The following is a 24,811-nucleotide window of genomic DNA, read 5'->3' as shown; positions in this document are numbered from 1 at the left end:
GCACAGAGAGAGGGAGACACAGAATTCAAAGCCAGCTTCAGGCTCTGAGCTGTCAGCACAGAGCCCCACTCTGGCCTGGAACCCATGAACTCCGAGATCATTACCTGAGCCGAAGTCTGACGCTTAACCGACTGAGCCACCCTGGAGCCCCTCCCCAGTCATTTCTAAGGCTAGGAGACACTAGATTGATTTCAGGACTACCGCTTTTGGGTCTCTCCAAAGCACAGTGTATTTCAAGAGCTATGACCTTCTTTATACAAGTCCAGGTGGTATAAGCTAAGATAGTAGGTTCAGCTCCTTTAGGAGCCAACAAGTGTCCCGAGGGCCTGGGCCATATTATTCACCGTCGCATCCTTTACGTGTGGGATGCAACAGCTTCCATCAGTTCGTTCGGAGTAATGGAAACCCAAGCGCCCGGAAGCTCGGCCGGCCTCTTCTACTCTGGCGAAAACGAATCATAGAGATATGGCTTGCCAGAGAGCCAGGGATGGGAGGGGCTGGTGAGCAACCGGAAGTAGCGGTACGAGCGGGTCAGCCATTATTCTGGTCCTCGGCCGCAGTCGCGTCCTGTTCCCGTGTCATCTCTTGGAGTTCTGGTGCCCGGGCGGCGGTACCTAAGGCCGGAAGCGCAGCGGGAATCCCGGGTGAGCGGAGTAAGCTGGGGTCGGGTGGGCGGCCGGAGAAGCGGGCATGAGCTCCCTAGGGCAGCGCACACCTAGCCGACCCCTCCTGGCCACTGGCCCCCAGCACAGCCCCTACTCTGTTCCGTGTTGGCGTGGACGCCGTGGCTTGGACTGGGCAGATGGCGGCGTGGGGAAGGTAGTGAAGACAGCACCTCTGAGTCTTTGTGTGTCTGTGGTGCTCGAGTCAAACAATGAGGACAGATGCCTCAGTAGCCGGGCCTTTCTGCTTTTCCCCAGTCTTTTCTGAGGCTGGTAGAGACAGCTTGGGAGTTCTAGAGCCGTGGCAACCAGACTCCTGGGGACCTTTTTGTTTTTTGTTTTTTGGTAGGGATGGATTAATTTTTATCTTTTAATTTTGTGTTATAGTGGTGTTTAAAAAGCATACTTACACCACCCATGCCGCCATTATTTAATATATATATTCATTCATTTATTTTGAGAGAAAGAGAGAGAATCCCAAGCAGGCTCTGCTCTGCGTTGTCAGCGCAGAGCCGGATGCAGTGCTCCCATCTCAACAACCGTGAGTGAGATCATGACCTTAAATGAAATCAGGAGTCTGTTGGCTAGCCCACTGAGCCACCCAGGTGCCCCAGAGGAATATATTTTAAAGCTAAGTACTGACACTGTAAGCTCGGAATAAATGCCATCCTTTGCAAGAAAGGTCATTGCCAACCTCTGTTAGTCACTGTGTATAGTTACTGTATTTTTTGTTTTACAGTTTGCCAGATTAAATCTTTGTAATGAACTGGTGTTTGGAAACTTTTGCATTAGAATGGATGTTGTTTGGCTTTCAGAAGTCTTTTAGATGGAAGTATTTTGGACTTTTGGAATTAAAATCCCTGATTTCAGAATTTACTCCCACATATAACCAGTCAAATGGCCTTGAGTGAATTACTTAGCTCTTCTGAGCCTTCTCTTATTCTTTTTTAACTCAGAGCTCACAAATGTTTTGTGGGAAGTAAACAAAATGTATGTTGTAAGATTTATTTATATCTGTGAAGGAAGAGTAGAGTTCTAGTAATTTACCGTAGAAGATCCTTTTCTCCCCTTTTATTTATTTTTCTCAAAATAAAGTTTAGTTTTTAGAGCAGTTTTAGTTTCACACCAAAAGTGAGCAGAAAGCACAGAGATTTTCCATATACTTCCCTCATTCATGCACAGCTTCCCCCACTTATAACATCCCCCATAGACTGGTACATTTGTTAAAATCGATGAAACTACGTTGTCATGTCATAATCACCCAAATTCTATAGTCATTACATTAGGGTTCACTCTTGGTGGTATACATTCTATGGGTTTGGACAAATGTAAAATGACATATATAATGTATCCGCCATTATAGTATCGTGCAGAGTGGTTTCACTGCCCTAAAAATCCTCTCTGCTCTGCCTGTTCATCCCTCTCTTCTCCCACCCCCCGGCAACCATTGATATTTTTACTGACTCTCTAGTTTTACCTTTTTTTGAATGCCATGTATTTGGAATTGTACAGTAGATTGTCTCTTCAGATTGGTTTCTTTCACTTAGTAATGGGCATTTTAAGATTCCTCCACATCTTTTCATGGCTCGATAGCTCATTTCTTTTTGGTGCTGAATAATATTCCGTTGTTGGAATGTATCACATTTATCCATTCACCTTGTGAAGGACATCTCAGTTGCTTCCAGATTTTGGCAATTATTTATAATGCTGCTATAAACATTTGTGTGCAGATTTTTGTGTGGACATATGTTTTTAACTCCTTTCAATAAATACCAAAGGGCATGACTGCTGGATTGTATGTTAAAGAGTATGTTTAGTTTTGCAAGAAACTGCCAAAACAGTCTTCCAAAGTTGGCTGTACCATTTTGCATTCCCACCAGTAATGAATGAGAATTCCTGTTACTTCACATCCTCACCAGCTTTTGGTGGGGTTAGTATTCTGGATTTGGCCGTGTTAATAGGTGTGTAATGGTATTTCACTGTTGTTTTGACTTTCATTTCCCTGGTGGCATATGATGTGGAGCATCTTTGTATATTCTTGTTTAGAATGTGTATATCTTCTTAAAAAATTTTTTTTTAACATTTTATTTATTTTTGAGACAGGGAGAGACAGAGCATGAACAGGGGAGGGTCAGAGAGAGGGAGACACAGAATCTGAAACAGGCTCCAGGCTCTGAGCTGTCAGCACAGAGCCCGACGCGGGGCTCGAACCCACGGACCGTGAGATCATGACCTGAGCCGAAGTCGGCCGCTTAACCAACTGAGCCACCCAGGCGCCCCGAGAATGTGTATATCTTCTTTGGTGAGGTGTTGGTTAAGGTCTTTGGGCTATTTTTTAATTGAGTTGTTTGTTTTCTTATTGTTGAGTTTTAAGAGTTCTTTGTATAATGTATAAAAAGGTTAACAGTCCTTTATCAGATTAAGTGTGTCTTTTGCAAATATTTTTCCCAGTCTATGGCTTGTTATCTCACTCTCTTGACATTGTCTTTCACAGTGCAGAAGTTTTTAAATTTTATCAAAGTTCAGTTTATTATTTTTTTTCACGAATCACACTATTGTGTTGCATCTAAAGAGTCATCACTATACCCAAGATCATTTAGGTTTTCTTCTGTTATCTTCTAGGAGTTTCATAGTTTTGCATTTCACATTAAAAAAAATTTTTTTGGATGTTTATTTATTTTTGAGAGAGAGGGAGAGACAGAGCACGAGCAAGGGAGGGGCAGAGAGAGAGGGAGACACAGAATCCAAAGAAATCTCCAGGCCCCCAACTTTCAGCAGAGAGCCTGACATGGGGCTCGAACTCACGAACTGTGAGATCATGACTTGAGCTGAAGTCAGATGCTTAACCAACTGAGCCACCCAGGTGCCTCTTGCATTTCACATTTAGATCCGTTTTGAGTTATTTTTGTGAAGGGTGTAAGATTTGTGTCTAAGTGATTTATTTATTTACTTATTTATTTAGTTAGTAAGTCAGTAAGTAAGTATGTGGATGTCCAGTTGTCTTGGTACCATTTGTTGAAAAGACTCTTTATTCCATTGTATTTCCTTTGCTCCTTTATCAAATAACAGTTGACTATATTTATGTGGATCTATTTATGGGCTCTCTATTCTGTTCCATTAATTTGTTCTTTCACCAATACCACACTGTCTTCATTACTTCATGTTGTGTGGTGTCAGTCCTTCTACTTTGTCCTTTTTTTTGAATGTTTTATTGGTTATTCTGGGTCTTTTGCTTCTTGTATAAACTTCAGAGTGAGTTTGTTGGTGTCCACAAAATAACTTGCTGAGATTTTGATTGGCATTGCATTGAATCTGTAGATAAATTGGAAAGAACTGGCACTTTGGCAATATTGAATCTTTCGGTCTGTGAACATGGAATAGAAATCCTTTTTGAAAGTTCCTTTCCATCACCCACACCCAGATCAATTGCCAGGAACTGCTCAGTTTTTCTCAATTGTTTTATCCTTACTGCTGATTAGTGTAGAATTTCATCATTTGTTTAGACTATTGCAAAAACTTTACTGGCCTTCCTAAGATCCAGTCCTCCCTCCCCCATCATTCCTCCTATATAGATTTCTGACCTTGTTAGTTAGTACTTCCTTCACACTTAGAGTGGGAAAATCCTTTCTAACTCTGACACAAAACCCAGAGCCATAAAAAAAAAAAAAAAAAAGAAAAGAATGATTGCATGGTGAAACAAATATAAAGAAAGTCACATGAGATATATGGCAAAGACATGACAAAGGAAAAATTTGCCACTCCTATCGTAACAAAGGACTAATTTTCCTTTTAAAAATACACTCATTTACTCAAAATGCAAGTTAGATTTGGTGAAGGAGTGAGGAAAAAGGTACTCACTCCCATATTGCTCATGCTGGAAGTGTAAATTGTAAATTAGTCCAGGCCCAATGAAGGACTAATTGGCAATATCAAAATTATAAAGTCACGTAAATTTTGATCCAGCAATTCTGCTTCGAGGAACTTTTCATGTGTATGCCTACCCACATGCAAATTGATAGATGCCCAGAGTTTTTCATGAGAATATTGTTAGTTAGAAAAGATTAAAAACTGCCCATCTGTGATAGAGTGGGTAAATAAATTATGATACACCCATACAGCAATACTATGCATCGGTAAAAAGACAGGAGGAGCTATGTGTGATAGGAAAGATCTCTAGGATACATTTTTTTTTTTCTAAACAGATTATATTTTTAAGTAATCTTAGGTAATCTACATCCAACCTAGGGCTTGAACTCACAACCCCAAGATCAAGAGTTGCATGCTGCACTGACTGAGGCAGCCAGGCATCCCTAAGATACATTGTTAATTGAGAAAAGGAAGATGCAGTACATGACTCATGGTGTCCTATCGTTTATGAAAAAATATATATATTATACATTGTTTTATATATATATGCACATACACACATAATAACTGTAAAGATACATAAGATAAATAAGAAACTAATGGGAAGAGGGAAACTTTACACAGTATGCATTTTATAATTTAAAACTTTGAATCAGTATTACCTATTTTAAAAAATAACAAAAAATATAAAGTAAAATCTCTCTATTGGTTGCTTATCACATATAGTATGTGATCACCTCTTTGTTCTGCCTCTTAAGAGCCTTTAGAATTTGACTTCTGTTTACTTCTCGACTCTACTCCCATGGCCTTACCTCCAGAGTTTACTTTACTTCTCTGGTTTGCAAAGTACATTTTTTGTTTTGTTTTGTTTTGTTTTTCCTCTTTCTTTTTTCTTTTTTTTTCAAAGCACATTTGTAATAGAGCTATACTGTCATCCCCATGCTTTTGAAAATATAGTTTCTTTATTCCTGGAATGGCTTGCCTAATACTCCAGTGGTCTTTATTTTTCTTTAAAGCCCAATCCAAAATTACCTTCCATGAATTCTTTCTGTGCTTGTATGACCTCCTATTAATTTTACTTATACATTATATTGAAATTGTGTTTACATTTCTGCCTCCTCTGTTCAGTTATATACATGCTCCTTAAGGGTCCGAGTGTTAAATAAAATTAGTGAGAGTGCATTCGTATGTCATTGATAGTGTTTTAACCGTTATGACTTTAAAAGCTTAAAACTATTCTCATCTTCCAGCCCAACAGTTTTTTGTTTCTGGGAATTTTTCCTGAAAAAATAAGCAGAGGTATAACCAAAAATTCATCAGCAAAGATGTTCATTGTGGCCTAATTTATAATAAGAGGAAATTATAAATAATTTAATTGTTTAACAATAGGGGACTACTTAAGTATGCATAGTCTCATGTGCTCCTAAAATAATGATAAAGACTATGTGATGTCATGTTCATTAGATAACATGTGAGAAGCAAGTTACAGAGCTGTACTATTGGTTCCAATCATGTGATCCAAATCGGTACAGGGAGAAATGATCAGAAGAATATAGTACAAACCAATAGCAGTGATTATTCTCTGGTTTTGTGTGTCTTTTCTGATTTTACAAATTTTATGTTTTGTAATGAGAACAATAAATGTTATTTCTAAAAAAAGAAGATTTTTAGAGAGCAGCAAGCCTAAGTTTTATATAATAAAAGTCAAATGTATCCAAATATTTTGATTAATGGATAAACAATTTTCAGAGAATCCAAAGTATGTACAGTAAAGCTAACTTAGTTCAGCTTTTCTTTGTTAATTGAGAAGGTGTTAGGGTTTTGTCTTCTGTGTATCAGGATTAAGACCATACTTGTTAGGGGCGCCTGGGTGGCTCAGTTGGTTGAACGTCCACCTTCTGCTCAGGTCATGATCTTGTGATTTGTGGGTTCAAGCCCTGCATTGGGCTCTGTGCTGACAGCTCAGAGCCTGGAGCCTGCTTTAGATTCTGTGTCTCCTTCTCTCTGCGCCCTCCCCTACTTGTGCTCTCTCTGTCTCAAAATAAACATTAAAAAAAAAAAAAAAAAAAGACGACCATACTTGTTGACTGCACAGAACATAGGAAAGAGTGCTAATTAAAGAAGGATAGTAACTAATTTTTGAGTCCATATACCAGGCACTGTCCAAAACTTGAAATGCATGTAGATATCAAATTCTCACACAAGCCTCTGAGATAGGAACTGTTATTACCCCTATTTTGCTGGTTAAGAAACTGAGACTCAAAGGGGCGCCTGGGTGACTCAGTTGGTTAAGCGTCTGACTCTTGGTTTCAGCTCGGGTCATGATCTCACGGTTCGTAGGCTCAAGCCCTGTGTCGGGCTCCGTGCTGACAGTGTGGAGCCTGCTTGGGATTTTCTCTCCATCTCTCTTTGCCCCTCACCTGCTTGTGCATCCTCTCTCTCGCTCGCTCTCTCTCAAAATAAATAAGCTTAAAAAAAAAAAAAGAACTAAAACTCGGAAGTGAGGTAACTTATTCAGGGTCACACAGGAGTAGCCAGGATGCCCATTGTTAGAGTGGTAGATAAAGGATTTACTGTAATTAGGTGGAGGAGACACTGAATGCAGACTAAAGGAATTTGGGGGCATGTGGGTGGCTCATTCGGTTAAGCATCTGGACTCAAGTCATGATCTCAGGGTTTGTGAGTTCAAGCCCCACATGGAGTTCTGCACTGTAAGCAGAGCCTGCTTGGGATTCTCTTTCTCCCTCTCTGCTCTTCCCCTGCTCGTGTGTGCGCGCACGCGCTCTCTCTCAAAATAAATAAATAAACATTAAAAAAAAGACTAAAGGAATTTCATATCTTTGGTTGTAGCAGTGGTCTGGGTAACATGAGTGTCTATGTCTTCAGAGCCTTGGGCAGGGGCTTCTCTCAGAGGAAGCACTGCTCAGCACCTAGAAACTTGTGTTCAGGGAGGTTCTCTTCATCACTAGAAACTGGGGGCTCGAAAACTTGGTTGTTCCTTTGGGTTAATGTTATCAATGACTTATTGAGGTCTTCTAGATGATGTTCTCCAAGCTTTAAGGAAGAAATCAAGCAAGGATCGAGGGGACCCGGAGAGGAGCCTTTCTTAAATGACAACAATGACAAGAGAAAATTGGGGCCACAATGCTCTGAGACAAGAGGGTCTTGTTAAAGGGAAGGATGATACTTGGAAATGGGGAACCAGCTTCCAAGGAAGCAGCTCCTCTGTTTGGGAGACCTCCCACCTGCACTTTAGACAGTTACGTTACCATGAGACATCTGGACCCCAGGAGGCACTGATCCGACTCCGGGAGCTCTGTCGCCGGTGGCTGAGGCCAGAAGCACGTACCAAGGCCCAGATCCTGGAGCTGCTGGTCCTGGAGCAGTTCCTGAGCATCTTGCCTGGGGAGATTCGGACCTGGGTGCAGATCCATCGCCCTGGGAGTGGTGAGGAAGCCGTGGCCCTGGTAGAGGAGCTACAGCAAGACCTCGATGGACCAGCACTGAAAGTGAGAAGGGGGGAGGGGAGAGAGTTTGGGTTGGAAGGCAGGAGAGAATTGAGCCAGGGCAAGCTGTGCCGGAGGGTGATCCTGTGATTTTCATAAATAATTAATAGCACATTAGCCACCCTAATGCTTATTACAGCAGGTTCATGAGCTATTTCACATCATGGCATATCTGCAGAGAAGTGGATTTATGACTGGGGCCTTGGGCCCAATTCAGAAGTAGCACAAAGGCATTAACTGTGCTTTGTCCTTCTGGGTGATGCTTGCTAATGCTGAGGTTTGGTTCAGTAATCTGAAAAACATAATGTTTCTAAGTATTTCCCTAAATGGAAGCATATGTATTGTTTGTATTAAGTCTGGAAAGGCAAGGGGGAGCAAGACTGAAGCTTTCTTAATCTGGCAGGATCTCCCTATGTGTGCCCCTAGGGATTCTCTGACCCAGGGAATCTTACTTCTGGAAAGATTTTATATTCTTGACCATTAAATTGGGATCTTAATATTTTCCTAGTGTGTGTTAGATCTCTTTCTGTCAATCTGTAGTCCACTAGAAACATTTGTACGTAAGGAAGTCTGAACTTAAGTTCAGACTTAAGTTAACTTAAACTTGGGAATGGCGCCAGGGATGGGCTTGTTTATTTTAATCATAAAAATGAAGAATTTTAGAGCTAAATATTTCATTATAAAGCACTAATCCATCCTCATTTAAGAGATAAAAAAATGGAGACAGAAAAAGTTTCACTCGATTGCATTGTGTCAGATAGCTAGCTAGCAACAAAACCATGTGTCGACTCTAGTGTTCCTTCTCTTGGGGCAAGAAGGGATAACAAAGGGGTAAATAGGTAGAAGAGTATATTGAACCTAAGTCTGATCTAAAACCAGGTCTAGAGCTAAAACCCATTCCTTTGTGACTTGTTACTTCCCATTTGATTCTTAGCCCACACCCAGGTGTGGCTTTGTTTCCACCATTCTGTTCAGTCTCAGTGGGGGAGAGGTCACCAGTGCCATGAGTGGAGCTAGAGGGCCAGCTCCATTGTTCTCAAGGCAAAACTTTACTGCTGTTTTTGATGCTCCGTACTTGAGGTGGGTCTCTGATCTCATAGTTCTTTCTAGACTGTGGGCAGAAAGAGGTCCATGGTGGTTAGGTGAGTCCATTTTCTGGAGGTACAAGAAGAGTTGGCTTATTGTGTTTTGCTTATTCTCAGGTTCCAGTTCTTGTTCAGGACCAGGACATTCTCCAGGAGGGGATGAGTACTCCAGGAGCAGCAGTTCCTCACGCACCCAGTGGCAGCCACATAGCTGAAATTTGCCAGAATCCTTTTACTGACCCAGTGGTGTTCAATCTCCAGGATCCTCAACATGGTACTTGGTGGCCCTGGCTTTGGACTTTCTCAGAATCTTTATTATGGCTCATCCCTGTACTCCCAGTTAGTTGCTTCCTCTCCTGTCTTGTATATGAAACCCTTGTGGTACCAAGTTCTTTCTGCTCTTCCCTACCTGCCCTTTCCTGGGTCCCTCTTACCTTTAATTTTTTTTTTTTAATGTTTATTTATTTTTTTTGAGAGAGGGAGAGAGACAGAGTGCAAGCAGGGGAGGGGCAGAGAGAGAGAGGGAGACACAGGGTCACTCAAAAGGTTTGTAAGTCATTTTATAGCCATCATTGTCTAGACCTGGGAGTTCTGGGTCTTTCTGAATTCTTTGTTTGTCAAAGATACAGGACTTGGAGTAGTGGGCAGGAACAGCAGTAACTTCACATGTAGCTTTTTCTCCTTCCTCAGATTCTCCTGCCCCTGAAGCTTCTGCCCTTTCCCAGGAAGAGAATCCAAGAAATCAATTAATGGCCCTCATGCTCCTAACAGCCCAGCCCCAGGTAAGGTTTGCATTCTCTTTCCTTCCTAAGGCCCTCTCTGCACTACCAAACTGGCTGAGGTGCCCTCTGTCATCCTAATGTTTGGGGCCCAGTCAGTTCTTGTCTCTAAATCACAGTCCAAGCGTTTGGAGGGTAGACTTTATGTGGGGTTTCATTAGTACTCTTTGATCGTTCTTGTTCATCTCAGTAGGGGAGCTCCAAGGCACGGAGAATCTCACATACTCCTGTTATTTCAGGAGTTGGTGATGTTTGAGGAGGTGTCAGTATGCTTCACTTCAGAGGAATGGGAGTGTCTGGGCCCAATTCAGAGGGCCTTGTACTGGGATGTGATGCTGGAGAATTATGGAAATGTGACCTCCCTAGGTAAGGACTCTTTCTTCCCATCATTCTTACCTTTATTTCATTAGTCTTTGTTCTCTCATTATGAAAGTAGTATATTTTGGAATACATAGAATATTAGAAAGAAGAAAATATAACTTTCTTAAACCCACTGTAGACAACTACTATCAAAATTTTGACATATTACCTTTGTTTTTTTTCTATATGAGTTTTTTTATTGGCTACATAATTTGTGCCATAATTCAGCCATTTCCTTATTTTAGATAATTCTCTAATAGTCTATCCCTATACCTAGGGTCTTTCTTTGTTTCTCATTATTTTTTAGAAGTAGAATTACTAGGCTTAAGTTTGAATTGTTATACAGTTCTTGCCTCATACTGCCAAATTCCTTTCCATAGTGATTTCTGGGATCCCCGCGGAGTGTTACATAAGAACGCTTCTTTTGCTCTGCCTTTATTGGTACTGTGTAATCCCATTCTTTTAAATTGTTGCTGGTAGGATTTTCTAAAGTTATATCTTTATACTCTAGTGGATTTTTCTGACTATTAATAAAGTAAGAACATTTAAAAGTACTTAGTAGGCATTTGTGCTTCCAATAGACATTAAAATATCTATCATGTGGTGGAAATGATGTGATTTTGCCATTAGCTTATCGTGGTTTGGGAAATGAGCATAGAAAGAATAAACAAAGCAGAGTAAAATAAGAATGAACAAAGCAGAGTATAAGAGTGTGATAAACCTTTTCAGATGGAAATGAAGGGGACAAAGCAACCATTACCGTTTCTGGGATTAGGAAAGGCCATAAAAGAGGTAGCTTTGGGGGTGCCTGGGTGGCTCAGTTGGTTAAGCATCCAGCTTTGGCTCAGGTCACAATCTCATGGTTCGTGGGTTCAAGCCCTGCATCGGGCTCTGTGCTGACAGCTCAGCCTGGAGCCTGCTTCACATTCTGTGTCTCCCTCTCCCTCTGCCCCTATCTTGCTTGTGCTCTTTCTCTTTCTGTCTCTCAACAATAAATAAATGTTAAAAAAAAAAAAAAAAAGTAGCTTTGTGCTGGACTTTGAAGAAAAAGGTAAGATTTTGTTTGGAAAAATAGACATTAAAAATTGAGGAATCAGGGGCACCTGGGTGGCTCAGTTGGTTAAGCGTCCGACTTGGGCCCAGGTCACGATCTCGCGGTATGTGAGTTCGAGCCCCGCGTCGGGCTCTGTGCTGACTGCTCAGAGCCTGGAGCCTGTTTCAGATTCTGTGTCTCCCTCTCTCTCTGACCCTCCCCCGTTCATGCTCTGTCTCTCTCTGTCTCAAAAATAAATAAGTGTTAAAAAAAAAAAATTAAAAAAAAAATTGAGGAATCAACTAATGCACTGATCGAATTTATACTGAAATACAGATTCATAATATCAGTTTAAATAGCTGCATAGTATGTAGTATTCCATTGTTTATGTATCATGCTTTACCTTGACAGCTTTATGATACTGAATTTCTGTTTAAGAACATTACATGCTTTTCTATTGGTTAAGCACTGCCTTTATGTTTCAGGCCTGTTTAAAATTGTCTTCACCTAGATCTTGTATATTTCAGGTTACATTGGTTCTTCGAAATTGGAGTCTTTTCTGATGTTTTCTAATTAACTATGGTTTACATATGTGAAAATACTGATTTTTTTTTTTGCCATGTCTCAACCTTACTATTTTATTGTCTACAGTAATTTATACTGTATATTTTTACAATTAATGAGGATATATCTTTTATGATCTCAGATGTACCGATAGTGGGCCCAACATTCTGTAGATTTTATTTATTTTTTATAAATTTTATTTTTTTAATGTTTTCTTATTATTTATTTTGGGGGGAAGGGGCAGAGAGAGAGGGAAACAGAGCATCTAAAGTGGGCTCTGCGCTGATGGCAGAGAGCCTGATGTGGGACTCAAACCCATGAACTGTGAGATCAAGTTGGATGTTTAACAGACCGAGCCACCCAGGTACCCTAAGTCCCAGTAAATTTTTTTTTAAATGTTTACTTATTTTTGAGAGATAGAGACAGACAGAGTGTGAGCAGGGGAGGGGCAGAGAGAGAGAGGGAGACACAGAATGTGAAGCAGGCTCCAGGCTCCGAGCTGTCAGCACAGAGCCCAACATGGGGCTCAAACTCACAGACCATAAGATCATGACCTGAGCTGAAGTCTGATGCTTAACTGGCTGAGCCACCCAGGCGCCCCTAGATTTTATATTACATGTTACCAAACTGCTTTCTACCAGTGATGTACCAATTTACATTCCCATGAAAAGAGTAAAAGAGGGCCCATTTCTCTTATACGTGCTTATGATTTGATCATTGTTTTAAATCTCTGCTGGGTAGATGACAAATACTATTTTTCTGGTTGTCATTTCTTTGATTATTGTGTGGGGAAATCCTTTCACATGTTTATTGGTTTCACTCCTATTCGTATACTTTCTACATATTTTATTTATTAAACTGCTGACCCTTTGTCAAGTATTGCGTATATTTTTCCCATTTTTTTGCCTTTTAATGTTATTTATGAGTTGTTTTTTTTTAAGACCTAGAAAATCTTTTATGGTAGCATTAAACTTAGCAGTGTTTTCCTTTATAGTCTTTGTTGTCTTCTCAGTAAAATTGTTTTTTAAAAAATCACTCGTATTTTTTTCGGATACTTTTACTTTTTCATTTTTTTTTAATGTTTATTCATTTTTGAGAGAGAGAGGGTACAAGCAGGAGAGGGACAGAGAGAGGGGGACAGAGCATCCAAAGCAGGTTCTGCACTGACAGCAGAGATCCCAATACAGGGCTCGAACTCTCAAACCGTGAGATCGTGACCTGAGCCATTCGGACACTTAACTAACTGAGCCACCCAGGTGCCCCTACTGTTTCATTTTTACATTTAAGCTTTACATGATCTAAAATTTATCTTGATCTACAGAATGACATAGGAACCCAGTTTGTTTTTTTAACCCAAATGACTTTTAGTGGTTGCAATGCTATTTACTCAATAATCCATCTTTTCTAAGAGTTTTTTAAATGTTTTATGAGTAAATTGGTGAATTTTATGAACACTCACCATGGATCCGTATAACTCATGCTGTAAGCCAAAATAAATTCTCGATTAGTCTAAGAGTTAAACTAAAGAAGAAGGAGGAGGAGGAGAGGAGGAGGAGGAAAGGGAGGAGGAGGAGGAAATGGAATTGCTTATTCTAGCTCTTTGAGGAAAGAGAAGTTTGAATCAACTTTATTAAATAAGATACTCTTTAACTGCATTGTTGTTGGGGCTTTAGCAAGCAGATACCCAGGTGTTTATGCCCTTTGACCTAGTGATTTTCATTTGAGGAGGATACCTTAAGGAGATTGTTCAGAAAGAGGAAAATAAATAATATGTCTAATAGTGCCAGTAAAGTATTTATAATGGTTAAAAGTTGAGCACAAGCAAATTCACCAAGATAGAGAAAGTACTAAGCAAACTGTGGTGTTTTGACTTGGAATTATACTATGACATTATCAAATATGACAATTCTGTGCACTCAGTTTCCATGCATGGATAAACTGGTAGAAAAGCAGATTCTCAGATGGCTTGCATACACTGCTTCAATATGTAAAAGATTTGTATACGTTTATTTAAGAGATTGGAATAGAATTTGAAGGAAATTAAAGAAATAGTACTTCCTGTGTCAAAGTTAGCCCCTGCCTTCAAACATTCAAATTGGATTGGTAGACATTTACACTAATAATTACAATACCCTGTAGCAAATGCTATATAATAAAATGTGCACAAGCGTGGGAGCCCATAGGAGCTTGGGATGGTGGAGGGACTGGGAGAGTGGGGGCAGGGGTGGGTGGCTCAGGGAAAGATTTATAGAGGGGGTGACTTTTTATTTTAATAACAGTTTTATTGAGATACAATGTACGTACCATGTGGCTCACCCAATTAAAGGTTACAGTGCTTTAATTAGTGTACACACAGAGCTGTGCGACCCTCACCACAATTAATTTTATAACAGTTCATCACTCCAAAAGAAACCTTATATCATATAGCAGTCATATTCATTTCACCCAACTGCCCCTCCAACCCAGCCCTAGGCAACCACTGATCTGCTTTCTGTCTCTCTAGATTTGCCTGTTCTATGGACATTTTATGTAAATGAAATCACACAGGTCTTCTGCAGCTGCTTTTACTTGGCATAATGTTCTCAAGGTTCATCCATGTTATAGCATGTATTAATACTTTATTTCTTTTTTTTTTTTTTTTTAATTTTTTTTTCAACGTTTTTTATTTATTTTTGGGACAGAAAGAGACAGAGCATGAACGGGGGAGGGGCAGAGAGAGAGGGAGACACAGAATCGGAAACAGGCTCCAGGCTCCGAGCCATCAGCCCAGAGCCCGACGCGGGGCTCGAACTCCCGGACCGCGAGATCGTGACCTGGCTGATGTCGGACGCTTAACCGACTGCGCCACCCAGGCGCCCCAATACTTTATTTCTTTTATCCGTTTATTTATTATTATTTTTGAATGTTTTTATTTATTTTTGAGAGACAGAGAGACCGAGCATGAGTGGGAGACAGAGAGAGAGGGAGACACAGAAGCCAAAGCAGGCTCTGGGCTCTGAGCTGTCAGCACAGAGCCCAACATGGGGCTCGAACTGGTGAACCGCGAGATCATGACCTGAGCCAAAGTCGGACACTCAACTGACTGAGCCACCCACGCACCCCGACTTTATTCCTTTTAATGATATTGTCTTGTGTGTATATATCACATTTTCTTGATTCATTCATCAGTTGATGGTCATTGAAAAATGTTGCTTCCACCTTTGAGCTGTTGTATAAACAACACTGCTGTAAATATTTGTGTACAAGTTTTTCTGTGGATGTGTGTATTTTTATTTCTCTTGGAAGTATACCAGGGAGTGGAATTTCTGGGTCATATGGTAACTCTATGTTTAATCATATAAGGAGCTGACACTTCCAAAGTTGCTGCACCATTTTACACTTTCACCAGTAGTGTATAAGGGTTCCAATTTCTCCAGATCTTTCCCAGCTTTATTATCACACTTTCTGATTTAGCCATCTTAGTAGGTCTAAAAAGATCTCATTGTGGTTTTCATTTGCATTTCCCTGATGGCTAAAGATGTTGTGCAACTTTTCACGTGCTTATGGGCTGTTTGTATGTCTTTCATGCAATGTCTTTTCATTATTCTTTGCCTATATTTTAATTGGGTTGTCTTTTTATTGTTGATTTGTAGGAGTTTTTATATTTTAGATACAAATACCTTACCAGATATGGGACTTTCAAGTATTTTCTCCCATTCTGTGAGTTGTCTTTTCACTTTCTCAGTGGTGTCCTTTGAAACACAAACGTTACTAATTATGATGAATTTCAGTTTACTTTTTCTTTTGTTGCTTATGTTTTGGTGTCATCTAAGAAACTATTGCCTAATCCAAGGTCATTAAAATTTATGTCTATGTTTTCTTCTAACAGTTTTATAGTTTTAGTTCTTATGTTTAGGTCTCTTTGATCCATTTTGAGTAATTTTTGTATATGGTGTGATTAAGGTCCAACTTCATTCTTTCCATGTGCCTATTTCATTATCTCAGAACCATTTTTCCCCATTGAATTGTTTTGGTACCCTTTTGAGGATCAGTTAACCATAAATCAGTCCAGCTTATTTCTGGACTCTCAGTTCTATTCCTTTGATTGTATGTCTATCTTATGTCAGTGGCACCCTGTCTTATTACTGTTGTTTTGAAGTATATTTTTTTTAAAGTTTATTTATTTATTTTGAGAGAGAGAGAGAGAATGAATGTGTGTGTTAGTGGGGGAGGGGCAGAGAGAGAGGGAGAGCGAGAATCCCAATATCAGTGCAGAGCCTGATGCAGCGCTTGTTATCTCACATCATGACCTAAGCCAAAATCAAGAGTCCAACCCTTAACCTACCGAGCCACCCAGGTGCCCTTGAAGTACATTTTAAAATTAGGAAGTATGAGGGCCACCTGGGTGGCTCAGTCAGTTAAGTGTCCAACTCCTGGTTTTGGCTCAGGTCATGATCTCACGGTTCGTGAGTTCGAGCCCCACGTTGGACTGTGCACTGATGGTACAGAGCCTGCTTGGGATTCTCTCTCTCCCTCTCTCTGTCCCTCCACCGCTCACTCACTGTTTCTCAAAATAAATAAACATTTAGATAATAAAATTGGGAAGTATGAGCCTTTCAACTGTGTTCTTCTTCTTCAATATTGTTTTAGCTGTTCTTGGCCTGTTGAGTTTCCATATTGATTTTAGGATTAGTTTGTCAATTTCTGTGAAGAAGCCATCTGGGATTATGATAGGGATTGCACTGAATTTTTAGATCAATGTGGAGATTATTGCTGTTTTAACAATGTTAAGTCTTCCAGTCCATGAACATGGGATATGTTGATATGTTTTCATTTATGTAGTCTTTAACTTCTTTAAACAGTGTTTTGTAGTTTTCAGAGTATAAGTTTTGTATTTTTTAAAATTTATGCCTTTCTCCTTCAGCAACCTTAAAGATTTAAGGGGCAAAATTTTTCAGGGGTATATGATGAGGGAGCATAAGACAAGCTGATACCCTGCAAACACCCTTACCCCAGGTGAGATAATGTGTGACATTCCTCAGGCATTCAGGCTACCTGGAAAGGGAAAAATAATGGTTAACTGAAAGAGACCAGTCATGTAGGATATGAGTCTTCATCAGTTTATGAATGTCTTAGTAAATTATAAGAAAAAGGCAATCTTATTAATAGCCTAATCTCCAGAAACCATAGCCTCAGTTTCCCTAACATCACCCTTCCCTCCAATAGTGGTGTGGGGATCGAAGGCAAGAAGGAAATGGCAGATAAGATTAAATTTCCTTATAACCTGCAGCCCGTTGACAGATACTTGAGGCAAATACGGAATATAACATTTCTCCAAGAACTCCCTACTGTCTTAATGTTAATGCCTTACTGGAGGAAAACCAACCTTAGTTTGACAATAGCTAGACCTCCAGTAGCTTATGAGTCCTCTTTAGCATATGAAAGTCCTTCTGGAGGCCTCCCTTTTGTCTTTACCTTCCCCAACTCCAGAGTATATAACCAGTCACTCTTCACAACCCTCGTGCAGCTCTTTCTGCCTAATAAAATCACCTTTTTGCACCCTTCCCCCAAATCAGTCAATCAATCAATCAGTTTATTCCTAAGTCTTTTACTCTTTCTTAGGCTGTTTTTCTTGATTTCCCTTTAGGATGGTTCAGTACTGGCATGTAGAAATCCCACTGATTTTTGTTTATTGATCTTGTATCCTGAAATCTTTCTGTACTTATTTAGTTCTAACAGTTTTTTTTGGTAGATTCTTTAGGATTTTCTTTTTTTTTTTTTCTTTTTTAAATGTTTATTTTGTGAGAGATAGATCGTGAGCAGGGGAGGAGCAGAGAGAGAGAGAGGGAGAGAGAGAATCCTAAGCAGGCTCCGCGCTGTCTGTTCAGAGCCCTACATGGGACTCAATCTCACTAACTATGAGATCATGACCCGACCCGAAATGAAGAGTTAGATGCTTAACTGACTGAGCTACCCAGGTGCCCCTTTAGGATTCTACATGTAAGATCTTGTCATCTGCAAAGAGAATAGTTTTACTTGTTCCTTTTCAATCTGGATAACTTTTATTTTTTTCTCTTGCCTAATTCCCTTGCTAAAACCTGCACTATATATTACATAGAAGTGGCAAGAGCATGTAGTTCTTTCTGTTACTGTTCTTAGAGAGAAAGCATCAGTCGTTCATCATTAACTATGATGTTAGCTTTCGATTTTTTTGTAGGTCTCTGAACTTCCCTTATATTCCTAGTTTGTTATTCATGAAGGGTTGTTGGATTTTTACCAGATGCTTTTTCTGCATCTGTTGAGATGATTATGTGATTTTTGTCCTTCAATCCACTGATATGATGTATTACATTAATTGATTTTCCAAAATTATACCAACACTGCTTTCCTGTGATAAATCCCACTTGGTCATGGTGTATAATTTTTCATGTGTTGCTGGATTAAGTTGGCTAATATTCTGTTGAGAATTTTTAGGTCTATATTCATACATTTGTAGGTTTCTTTCTTTTCCTTTTTTCTTTTTTTGGGCATCTGCATGTAGTTCTTTCTGGCTAGAGTCTAGGGGCATAAAGAGTACTGGTAAAAAATAAAGCCAGAAAGATAGGCAGGAAGTAGATGAGGGCATCTCTTGGGTTATGCTGGTTATTTGTGCTTTATCCTGTAGGTAGTTAAGAATCATTTGTTTTGAACAGGTGAGTGACATGGTCAGATTTACTTATTGGAAAGATAATTGGCGATGGAGTGGACATGGATTAAAGAGGGGAGGCTTGGAAGTAGAGAAGCCTGTCTGTTTCTTGTAGACTTCATTCAAGATTGCAGAAAGTAATCAGGTTCCTCTATCAATCTGACATTTTTCTGCCAAGTCCTCTAAAGCTCAATAGGCCTACAGGTTGTGTGATTTCCATACTGAAATTTCAGATAGTTTAACTAGCAAATTACTGTGTATACAAGAATTGGCTGATTTCCCTTTTTTTTTTTTTAAAGAATTTTAATCATTTTTTTCCTTTCAAGACATTTGGAATATTGAATATGAATTTTAAGGCATTTCTGTCTTTTTGTTTTCAAGTAAACACTGTGCCCAAAGTGGGGCTCAAATTCATAACCCCAAGATCAAGAGTTGCATGCTTGGGGTGCCTGGGTGGCTCAGTTGGTTAAGCGACCGACTCTTGGTTTTGGTTCAGGTCATGATCTCGCAGTTCGCGAGTTCAGGCCCTCCTCTGACTGTGCTGACAGTGTGGAACCTGCTTGGGATTCTCTCTCTCTCTCTCTCTCTCTCTCTCTCTCTCTCTTTCTCTCTCTGCCCCTCCCCACTAGCTCTCTCTCAAAATAAATAAATAAACTTAAAAAAAAAAGACTTGCATGCTTCACTGACTGAGCCCGCCAGACGCCCCAAGAATTGCTAATTTCTTAAACAATTTTTCATCTCAGTTAACCACTTACAGCACTTCTACCTCCTAAAAGCACTTCTACTCCTTTAAAACACTTCTACTTCCACTTAAAGAGAATCTTCCTGAGACCAGCATCCTGCTTAAACTGTGAAACCATTCCTTCATCCAATCACTGTGGATAAGGAAACTGGAGTACCAATACTGGATAGGACACATGCTCATCCCTATAGCCAGATGAAATAGTTTGATTGACAGCCCTGCCTGAATCCTGGAGAAAGGGGCAGTCGAGATGAGATAGGAAAACCTGACCTAAGGATGTAATTTAAGTTGACATTTATTGAATATTTTCTATCTTTACCATCTCATAAATTAAAGAAGTTTATAATGAAATAAAATGGCTACTCCTTTCCTATGTCTTTTCTCTCTATTTAGGTAGAAGAAGAGTGTTGTTCTACTCTAGTAGAAGATAATGTTACTATTATTCACATTACTTTACTTATTAGGTAATTTGGGGAACTAGTTCATATTTTTTCCTCACGTTTGTGAGGAAAAATGTTTGTAAAAACATTTTCAAAAATATAAGTTCACATTTTATAACATTTGAGAACATCAGAGTAGAAAGGAACTTTGGCAGTTTACTAGTTCAGCTGCATCATTTTGTAGATACGTTTATGTTTTTAAAATGTCTCTATGTTTTTTTCTTTTCATTCTGTATTTCTTCTAATATGAGTCTTAATCAGACCTGATGTTTCTGTGAAATTTTAAAATTTCCATTTCTCAATTTTAAAAGGAATAGTGGGAGTTATATATGAATTCTAAGCATTAAGTTGCTTTTTAGTGGATTTTTTTCCCTGTAGTTTACTTGCTTTCAAACAATTAAAAAATGTTTATGCCCTTGACTCTTCAAAAATTAAAGATTGCCTTTAGGGTTCTTAGGTATATTTTCTCTCCGTTAGAGTTTCCATCTTCCTAGCATGAAGAAAATAAAAAGATAATTCTTTATAAGCCAAATGATTCTCCCTGTTCAATCTGACTTCCTGAGCCTCATGTCTGAACTGCCTACACATGATCTCATGTTATCTCTTTGGTTTTTTCTTGCATCTATTTACTCAACATCATTTATATTTCTCCATCTGCTCCCTGAAGACAAAATGCTTAGAAGTGTCTGAGTGAGTTCTGTGTTAATCCACTGTGTCAGCCTTGTCAGGGTAGTATTCTGCCTCGTACCTTCATCTCGTGAAAAGTTCTTTTTGTATCCATATAAAAATGTACCTCCTGGCTTGTTTGAAAATCATTTGAAGATCTTGTTCTTACTAACGTAGGGATGTGGTAACATTTGCGTTTTTAATTCCTTTTACCAGAATGGGAGACCATGACTGAGAATGAGGAGGTGACACCAAAGCCAAGCATTTCTCAAAGAACAGATTCTCAGAAAGGAACATCCAAAAGACTTCAAGGAAGTGTTCCCCAGACCCTTGATTTTGAGGAGGAATGTGAATGGCAAATTGTGGCAAGTCAGTGGGGGACTGAAACAGGGGAAAGAGATACGCTGAAGAAAGGTCCCCTCTGTGAACGAGATACAAAGAAAAGGGCTCTACCAGAAAAACAAGGCCAAAAGTGGAAGGAGTTTGGAGAAAGCTTGACTCTAGGTTCAGCTCTTTCTGAAAGTTTAATAGGTAATGAAGGAAAGAAGTTTTATAAATGTGATATATGTTGTAAACATTTCAATAAAATCTCCCATCTTATAAACCATCGGAGAATCCACACTGGGGAGAAGCCTCATAAATGTAAGGAGTGTGGAAAAGGCTTTATTCAGCGCTCAAGCCTTCTAATGCATTTACGCAACCATTCTGGGGAGAAACCTTATAAATGTAATGAATGTGGGAAAGCCTTCTCTCAAAGTGCTTACCTTCTAAACCATCAAAGAATCCACACTGGAGAGAAGCCTTATAAATGTAAGGAGTGTGGAAAGGGCTTCTATAGGCACTCAGGCCTTATTATACATCTAAGGCGCCATTCTGGGGAGAGACCTTACAAATGTAACGAGTGTGGGAAAGTTTTCTCTCAGAATGCTTACCTCATTGATCATCAGAGGCTCCACAAAGGGGAAGAGCCTTATAAATGTAACAAGTGTCAGAAAGCTTTCGTTCTGAAGAAGAGCCTCATTCTACACCAGAGAATCCACTCTGGGGAAAAACCCTATAAGTGTGATGAATGTGGGAAAACCTTTGCTCAGACCACTTACCTTGTTGACCATCAGCGACTCCACAGTGCAGAGAACCCGTACAAATGTAAAGAATGTGGAAAAGTTTTCATTCGAAGCAAAAGCCTTCTCTTACACCAGAGAGTACACACAGAAAAGAAGACTTTTGGTTGTAAAAAATGTGGGAAGATTTTCAATTCAAAGTCAAACCTCATTGACCATAAGAGGATGCACAGCAGAGAGAAACCATATAAATGTACTGAATGTGGGAAAGCCTTTACTCAGAGTGCTTACCTTTTTGACCATCAGAGACTCCACAATGGAGAGAAACCCTATGAATGTAATGAATGTGGGAAAGTTTTTATTTTAAAGAAGAGCCTCATATTACATCAGAGGTTTCACACTGGAGAGAATCTCTATGAGTGTAAAGACTGTGGCAAGGTCTTTGGTTCTAACAGAAACCTCACTGACCATGAGAGACTCCACAATGGGGAGAAGCCCTATGAATGTCGAGAGTGTGGGAAAACTTTCATTATGAGCAAAAGTTTCATGGTCCATCAGAAACTACATACACAGGAGAAATCCTACAAATGTGAGGATTGTGGGAAGGCTTTTAGTTACAATTCAAGTCTGCTCGTACATCGGAGAATCCACACTGGGGAAAAGCCCTTTGAATGCAATGAGTGTGGAAGAGCTTTCAGTTCAAACAGAAACCTCATTGAACATAAGAGAATCCACAGTGGTGAGAAACCCTATGAGTGTAATGAGTGTGGTAAGTGCTTCATTTTGAAGAAAAGCCTCATTGGACATCAGAGGATTCACACAAGGGAAAAATCTTATAAATGCAGTGACTGTGGGAAAGTCTTCAGTTACCGCTCAAACCTTATAGCCCATCAGAGAATCCATACTGGTGAGAAGCCCTATGCATGTAATGAATGTGGGAAAGGCTTTACTTACAACAGAAACCTTATTGAACATCAAAGAATTCACAGTGGGGAAAAAACCTATGAATGTCATATATGTAGAAAAGTTCTTACCTCTAGTAGAAATCTTATGGTACATCAAAGAATCCACACTGGAGAGAAGCCATATAAATGTAATGAGTGTGGAAAAGACTTTAGTCAGAATAAAAACCTTGTTGTACATCAGAGGATGCACACCGGGGAAAAACCATATGAGTGTGAGAAGTGTAGAAAATCTTTTACTTCTAAGAGGAATTTAGTTGGCCACCAGAGAATCCATACAGGGGAGAAACCATATGGGTGTAATGATTGTAGTAAAGTTTTTAGGCAGAGAAAAAACCTTACTGTACATCAGAAAATTCATACAGATGGAAAACTCTGTGAATGTGATGAGTCTGAAAAGGAATTCTCTCAGACTTCAAACCTTCACCTTCAACAAGAGATCCATACCGTGGAGGGATTCTCTTGGCTCCAAAATGCCAATGAGTCTAAGACAGAGATTCAGAAAATCTAGTGTCATATGTAAAATGGGATAGAATTCCAACCTACCTAAGTAACTGTTAGACAAATGGCAGTATATCATTCTTGCAAGGAAAAAAAAATCATGATTGACTCTTTTGTAAACCAGTGATTTGCATGTGGAAGAAAGCTAATGTAGACTTTCAAGACTGCAACAACGTAAACCAAATTCTAGTTAAAGAATACTTTGTTCCAGGCCATTTGTTATGACTCTAGAAAGGGACCTTAGAGCAATTAGACTCTGAAAAAAATTTATGAGATGTAATAATGTAGTTGTAAATGATAGCAAAAATATTTTTGTATTAAAAAATGAACATTGTTTCTGAAAGTGTGTAAATTGTACATTTTAAAAATTGCATCACTGCTACAGAAAGTCTCTGTGGACAGTATGATCGAGACATGTCAGACATGGATGTGGGTGGGCAAGAGTCTGCTGTTTGAGGGCAACTTAAGAAGAGTGCTGTATTTGGAATTAGAAGACCTAGTTTTAGGTCCTGGCTCCTTCTCTTACTAGCTATGTGATGTTGTTAAGTCAGTTTCTAGGCCTCAGTTTCTCTGTCAGTGAAATGTTGATATAATGCCTACCTCACACGGTTTGAGGATTAAGTAAAGGATGTTTGTGAATGTACTTTGTGAAATAATTTAGTTGTCAATAAAGTTGGATAAAAGAGGTATGGTCAAAATACAGAACATGGCATAATGTAATGTTTGTTCATTACATCAATGAACAATTGAATCCAGGAGCCTCAAAAACACTCATTTTTACAGTAAGAGGAAGTATGGTGGTAGATGGCTAACTTTGGATTTTAATAGTCTAAGAAGACTTTTTAAAAATACAGCTTTCAGAATGAATTAATAGATAATATGCGTAGTTTGTTTTGATAGCAAAGTATTGGCGTATTATGGAAAAGCAATATTCTGTTCAGCTGTTAACACTGAAGCCAAGGAAAAGTATTTTTCGACCTTCAAATTTGAAACCTAGCAGAAGGTGAATTTCAAAATGGAAGGACAGTCCTATGTTGCTTTCCTTGTTCATAGGGAAAAATCCTTAACCCCAACCCCTGAGCTAATGATCCCTGCCACTTTATTCTCAGTTCTGATCAACATTTCACCATTGCTGACATATGAAAGGTCGTTACTCAAGAAACAACATCCTGTTCCAGTACTCAGTTTACTACATAAGGTTCACAAAGAGCCGAGTTCTTAAATCTCTAACTAAATCAATTCAGAATCTACCTCTGAGTAATCAGGCCCATCACTCCTTATGAACCAATCTTAGATCTAATTCATCCTGTATTCTTGAGTTGCTAATTTTATACTGTAATTTTCAAAATTCCCAATTCTGTAACTGGTCTATAAAAAACCTTAATATCAAGATTGTGTTTCTAATACTAGTAGTATTAAAGTGGCGTGTTGATAAATGATACTAATTCAGCCCCAGAGTTCCTTGAGGTCTGGTTCCCCATTAGACTGAAAGGTACACAGGAGTGAAAAGTGGAAGGAGCGCAAGATTTAAAGTCGTAAGGCCTGGATACAAGTCAGTTTCTGTCACTTGCCTTGGACAAATGCCTTCATTTCTTGAGCCTTGATTTATCTGTTAAACAGGAAGGTGAAAATCTACCTCACAAAGTTGTTATGAGGTAGTGAATATAAAGCTGCTTTCTATTTGTGCTATAGGAGAATCACTACTGATTGTATAATAATTACAAAGGGAAAGAGGTACTTTTAACAATGGAGAAGCTGGCATTCACCTCTTAACCACTTAAAATACAACGTCATTAAGACTGAGGCAACCTACATAATGTGCCTCCTCATGTGATGCAGTAAGCCAAAAGTATAACCTGGATTTATCAAGCTTCTTAGACCTATTGCCAGTTTACAGGAAATAAAGGAGGCAGAGGAAC

General features: G+C 39.3%; 1 protein-coding gene across 4 annotated transcripts; it reads left to right on the top strand.

The window, feature by feature from the left end:
• The first annotated feature begins 541 nt into the window (after positions 1-541).
• Positions 542-23,597, top strand: LOC124526298 (zinc finger protein 197). 4 transcript variants are annotated; one of them, XM_047099212.1, is made up of 6 exons: positions 542-644; positions 7,569-8,038; positions 9,238-9,394; positions 9,811-9,902; positions 10,139-10,265; positions 20,585-23,597. In XM_047099212.1, exons 2-6 carry the CDS (start codon positions 7,640-7,642, stop codon positions 22,900-22,902), a joined length of 3,093 nt encoding a protein of 1,030 aa, XP_046955168.1. In that variant the 5' UTR covers positions 542-644; positions 7,569-7,639; the 3' UTR covers positions 22,903-23,597. The 4 variants fall into 4 exon arrangements, with proteins under 4 accessions (XP_046955168.1, XP_046955166.1, XP_046955167.1 ...); XM_047099210.1 differs by having other exon boundaries at positions 557-653; positions 7,560-8,038; XM_047099211.1 differs by having other exon boundaries at positions 559-644; positions 7,560-8,038.
• Positions 23,598-24,811: the final 1,214 nt, after the last annotated feature.

This window comes from Lynx rufus, unplaced genomic scaffold (assembly GCF_022079265.1).
Source record: "Lynx rufus isolate CCGP_SWC_20201006 ecotype Redwood Valley unplaced genomic scaffold, mLynRuf1.p SCAF_5, whole genome shotgun sequence".
In the NCBI taxonomy this organism is placed as follows: domain Eukaryota; kingdom Metazoa; phylum Chordata; class Mammalia; order Carnivora; family Felidae; genus Lynx; species Lynx rufus.
Note: the sequence above shows the minus strand (reverse complement) of the source record. Positions and strands in the feature narration are given on the sequence as shown.

Excerpts from the sequence above, each read along its gene's own strand:
- LOC124526298 (XM_047099212.1), top strand. The coding sequence starts at position 7,640 with ATGACAACAATGACAAGAGAAAATTGGGGCCACAATGCTCTGAGACAA. Across the intron at positions 9,903-10,138 it reads TCCTAACAGCCCAGCCCCAG|GAGTTGGTGATGTTTGAGGA; the intron begins GTAAGGTTTGCA and ends CTGTTATTTCAG. Across the intron at positions 10,266-20,584 it reads TGGAAATGTGACCTCCCTAG|AATGGGAGACCATGACTGAG; the intron begins GTAAGGACTCTT and ends TCCTTTTACCAG.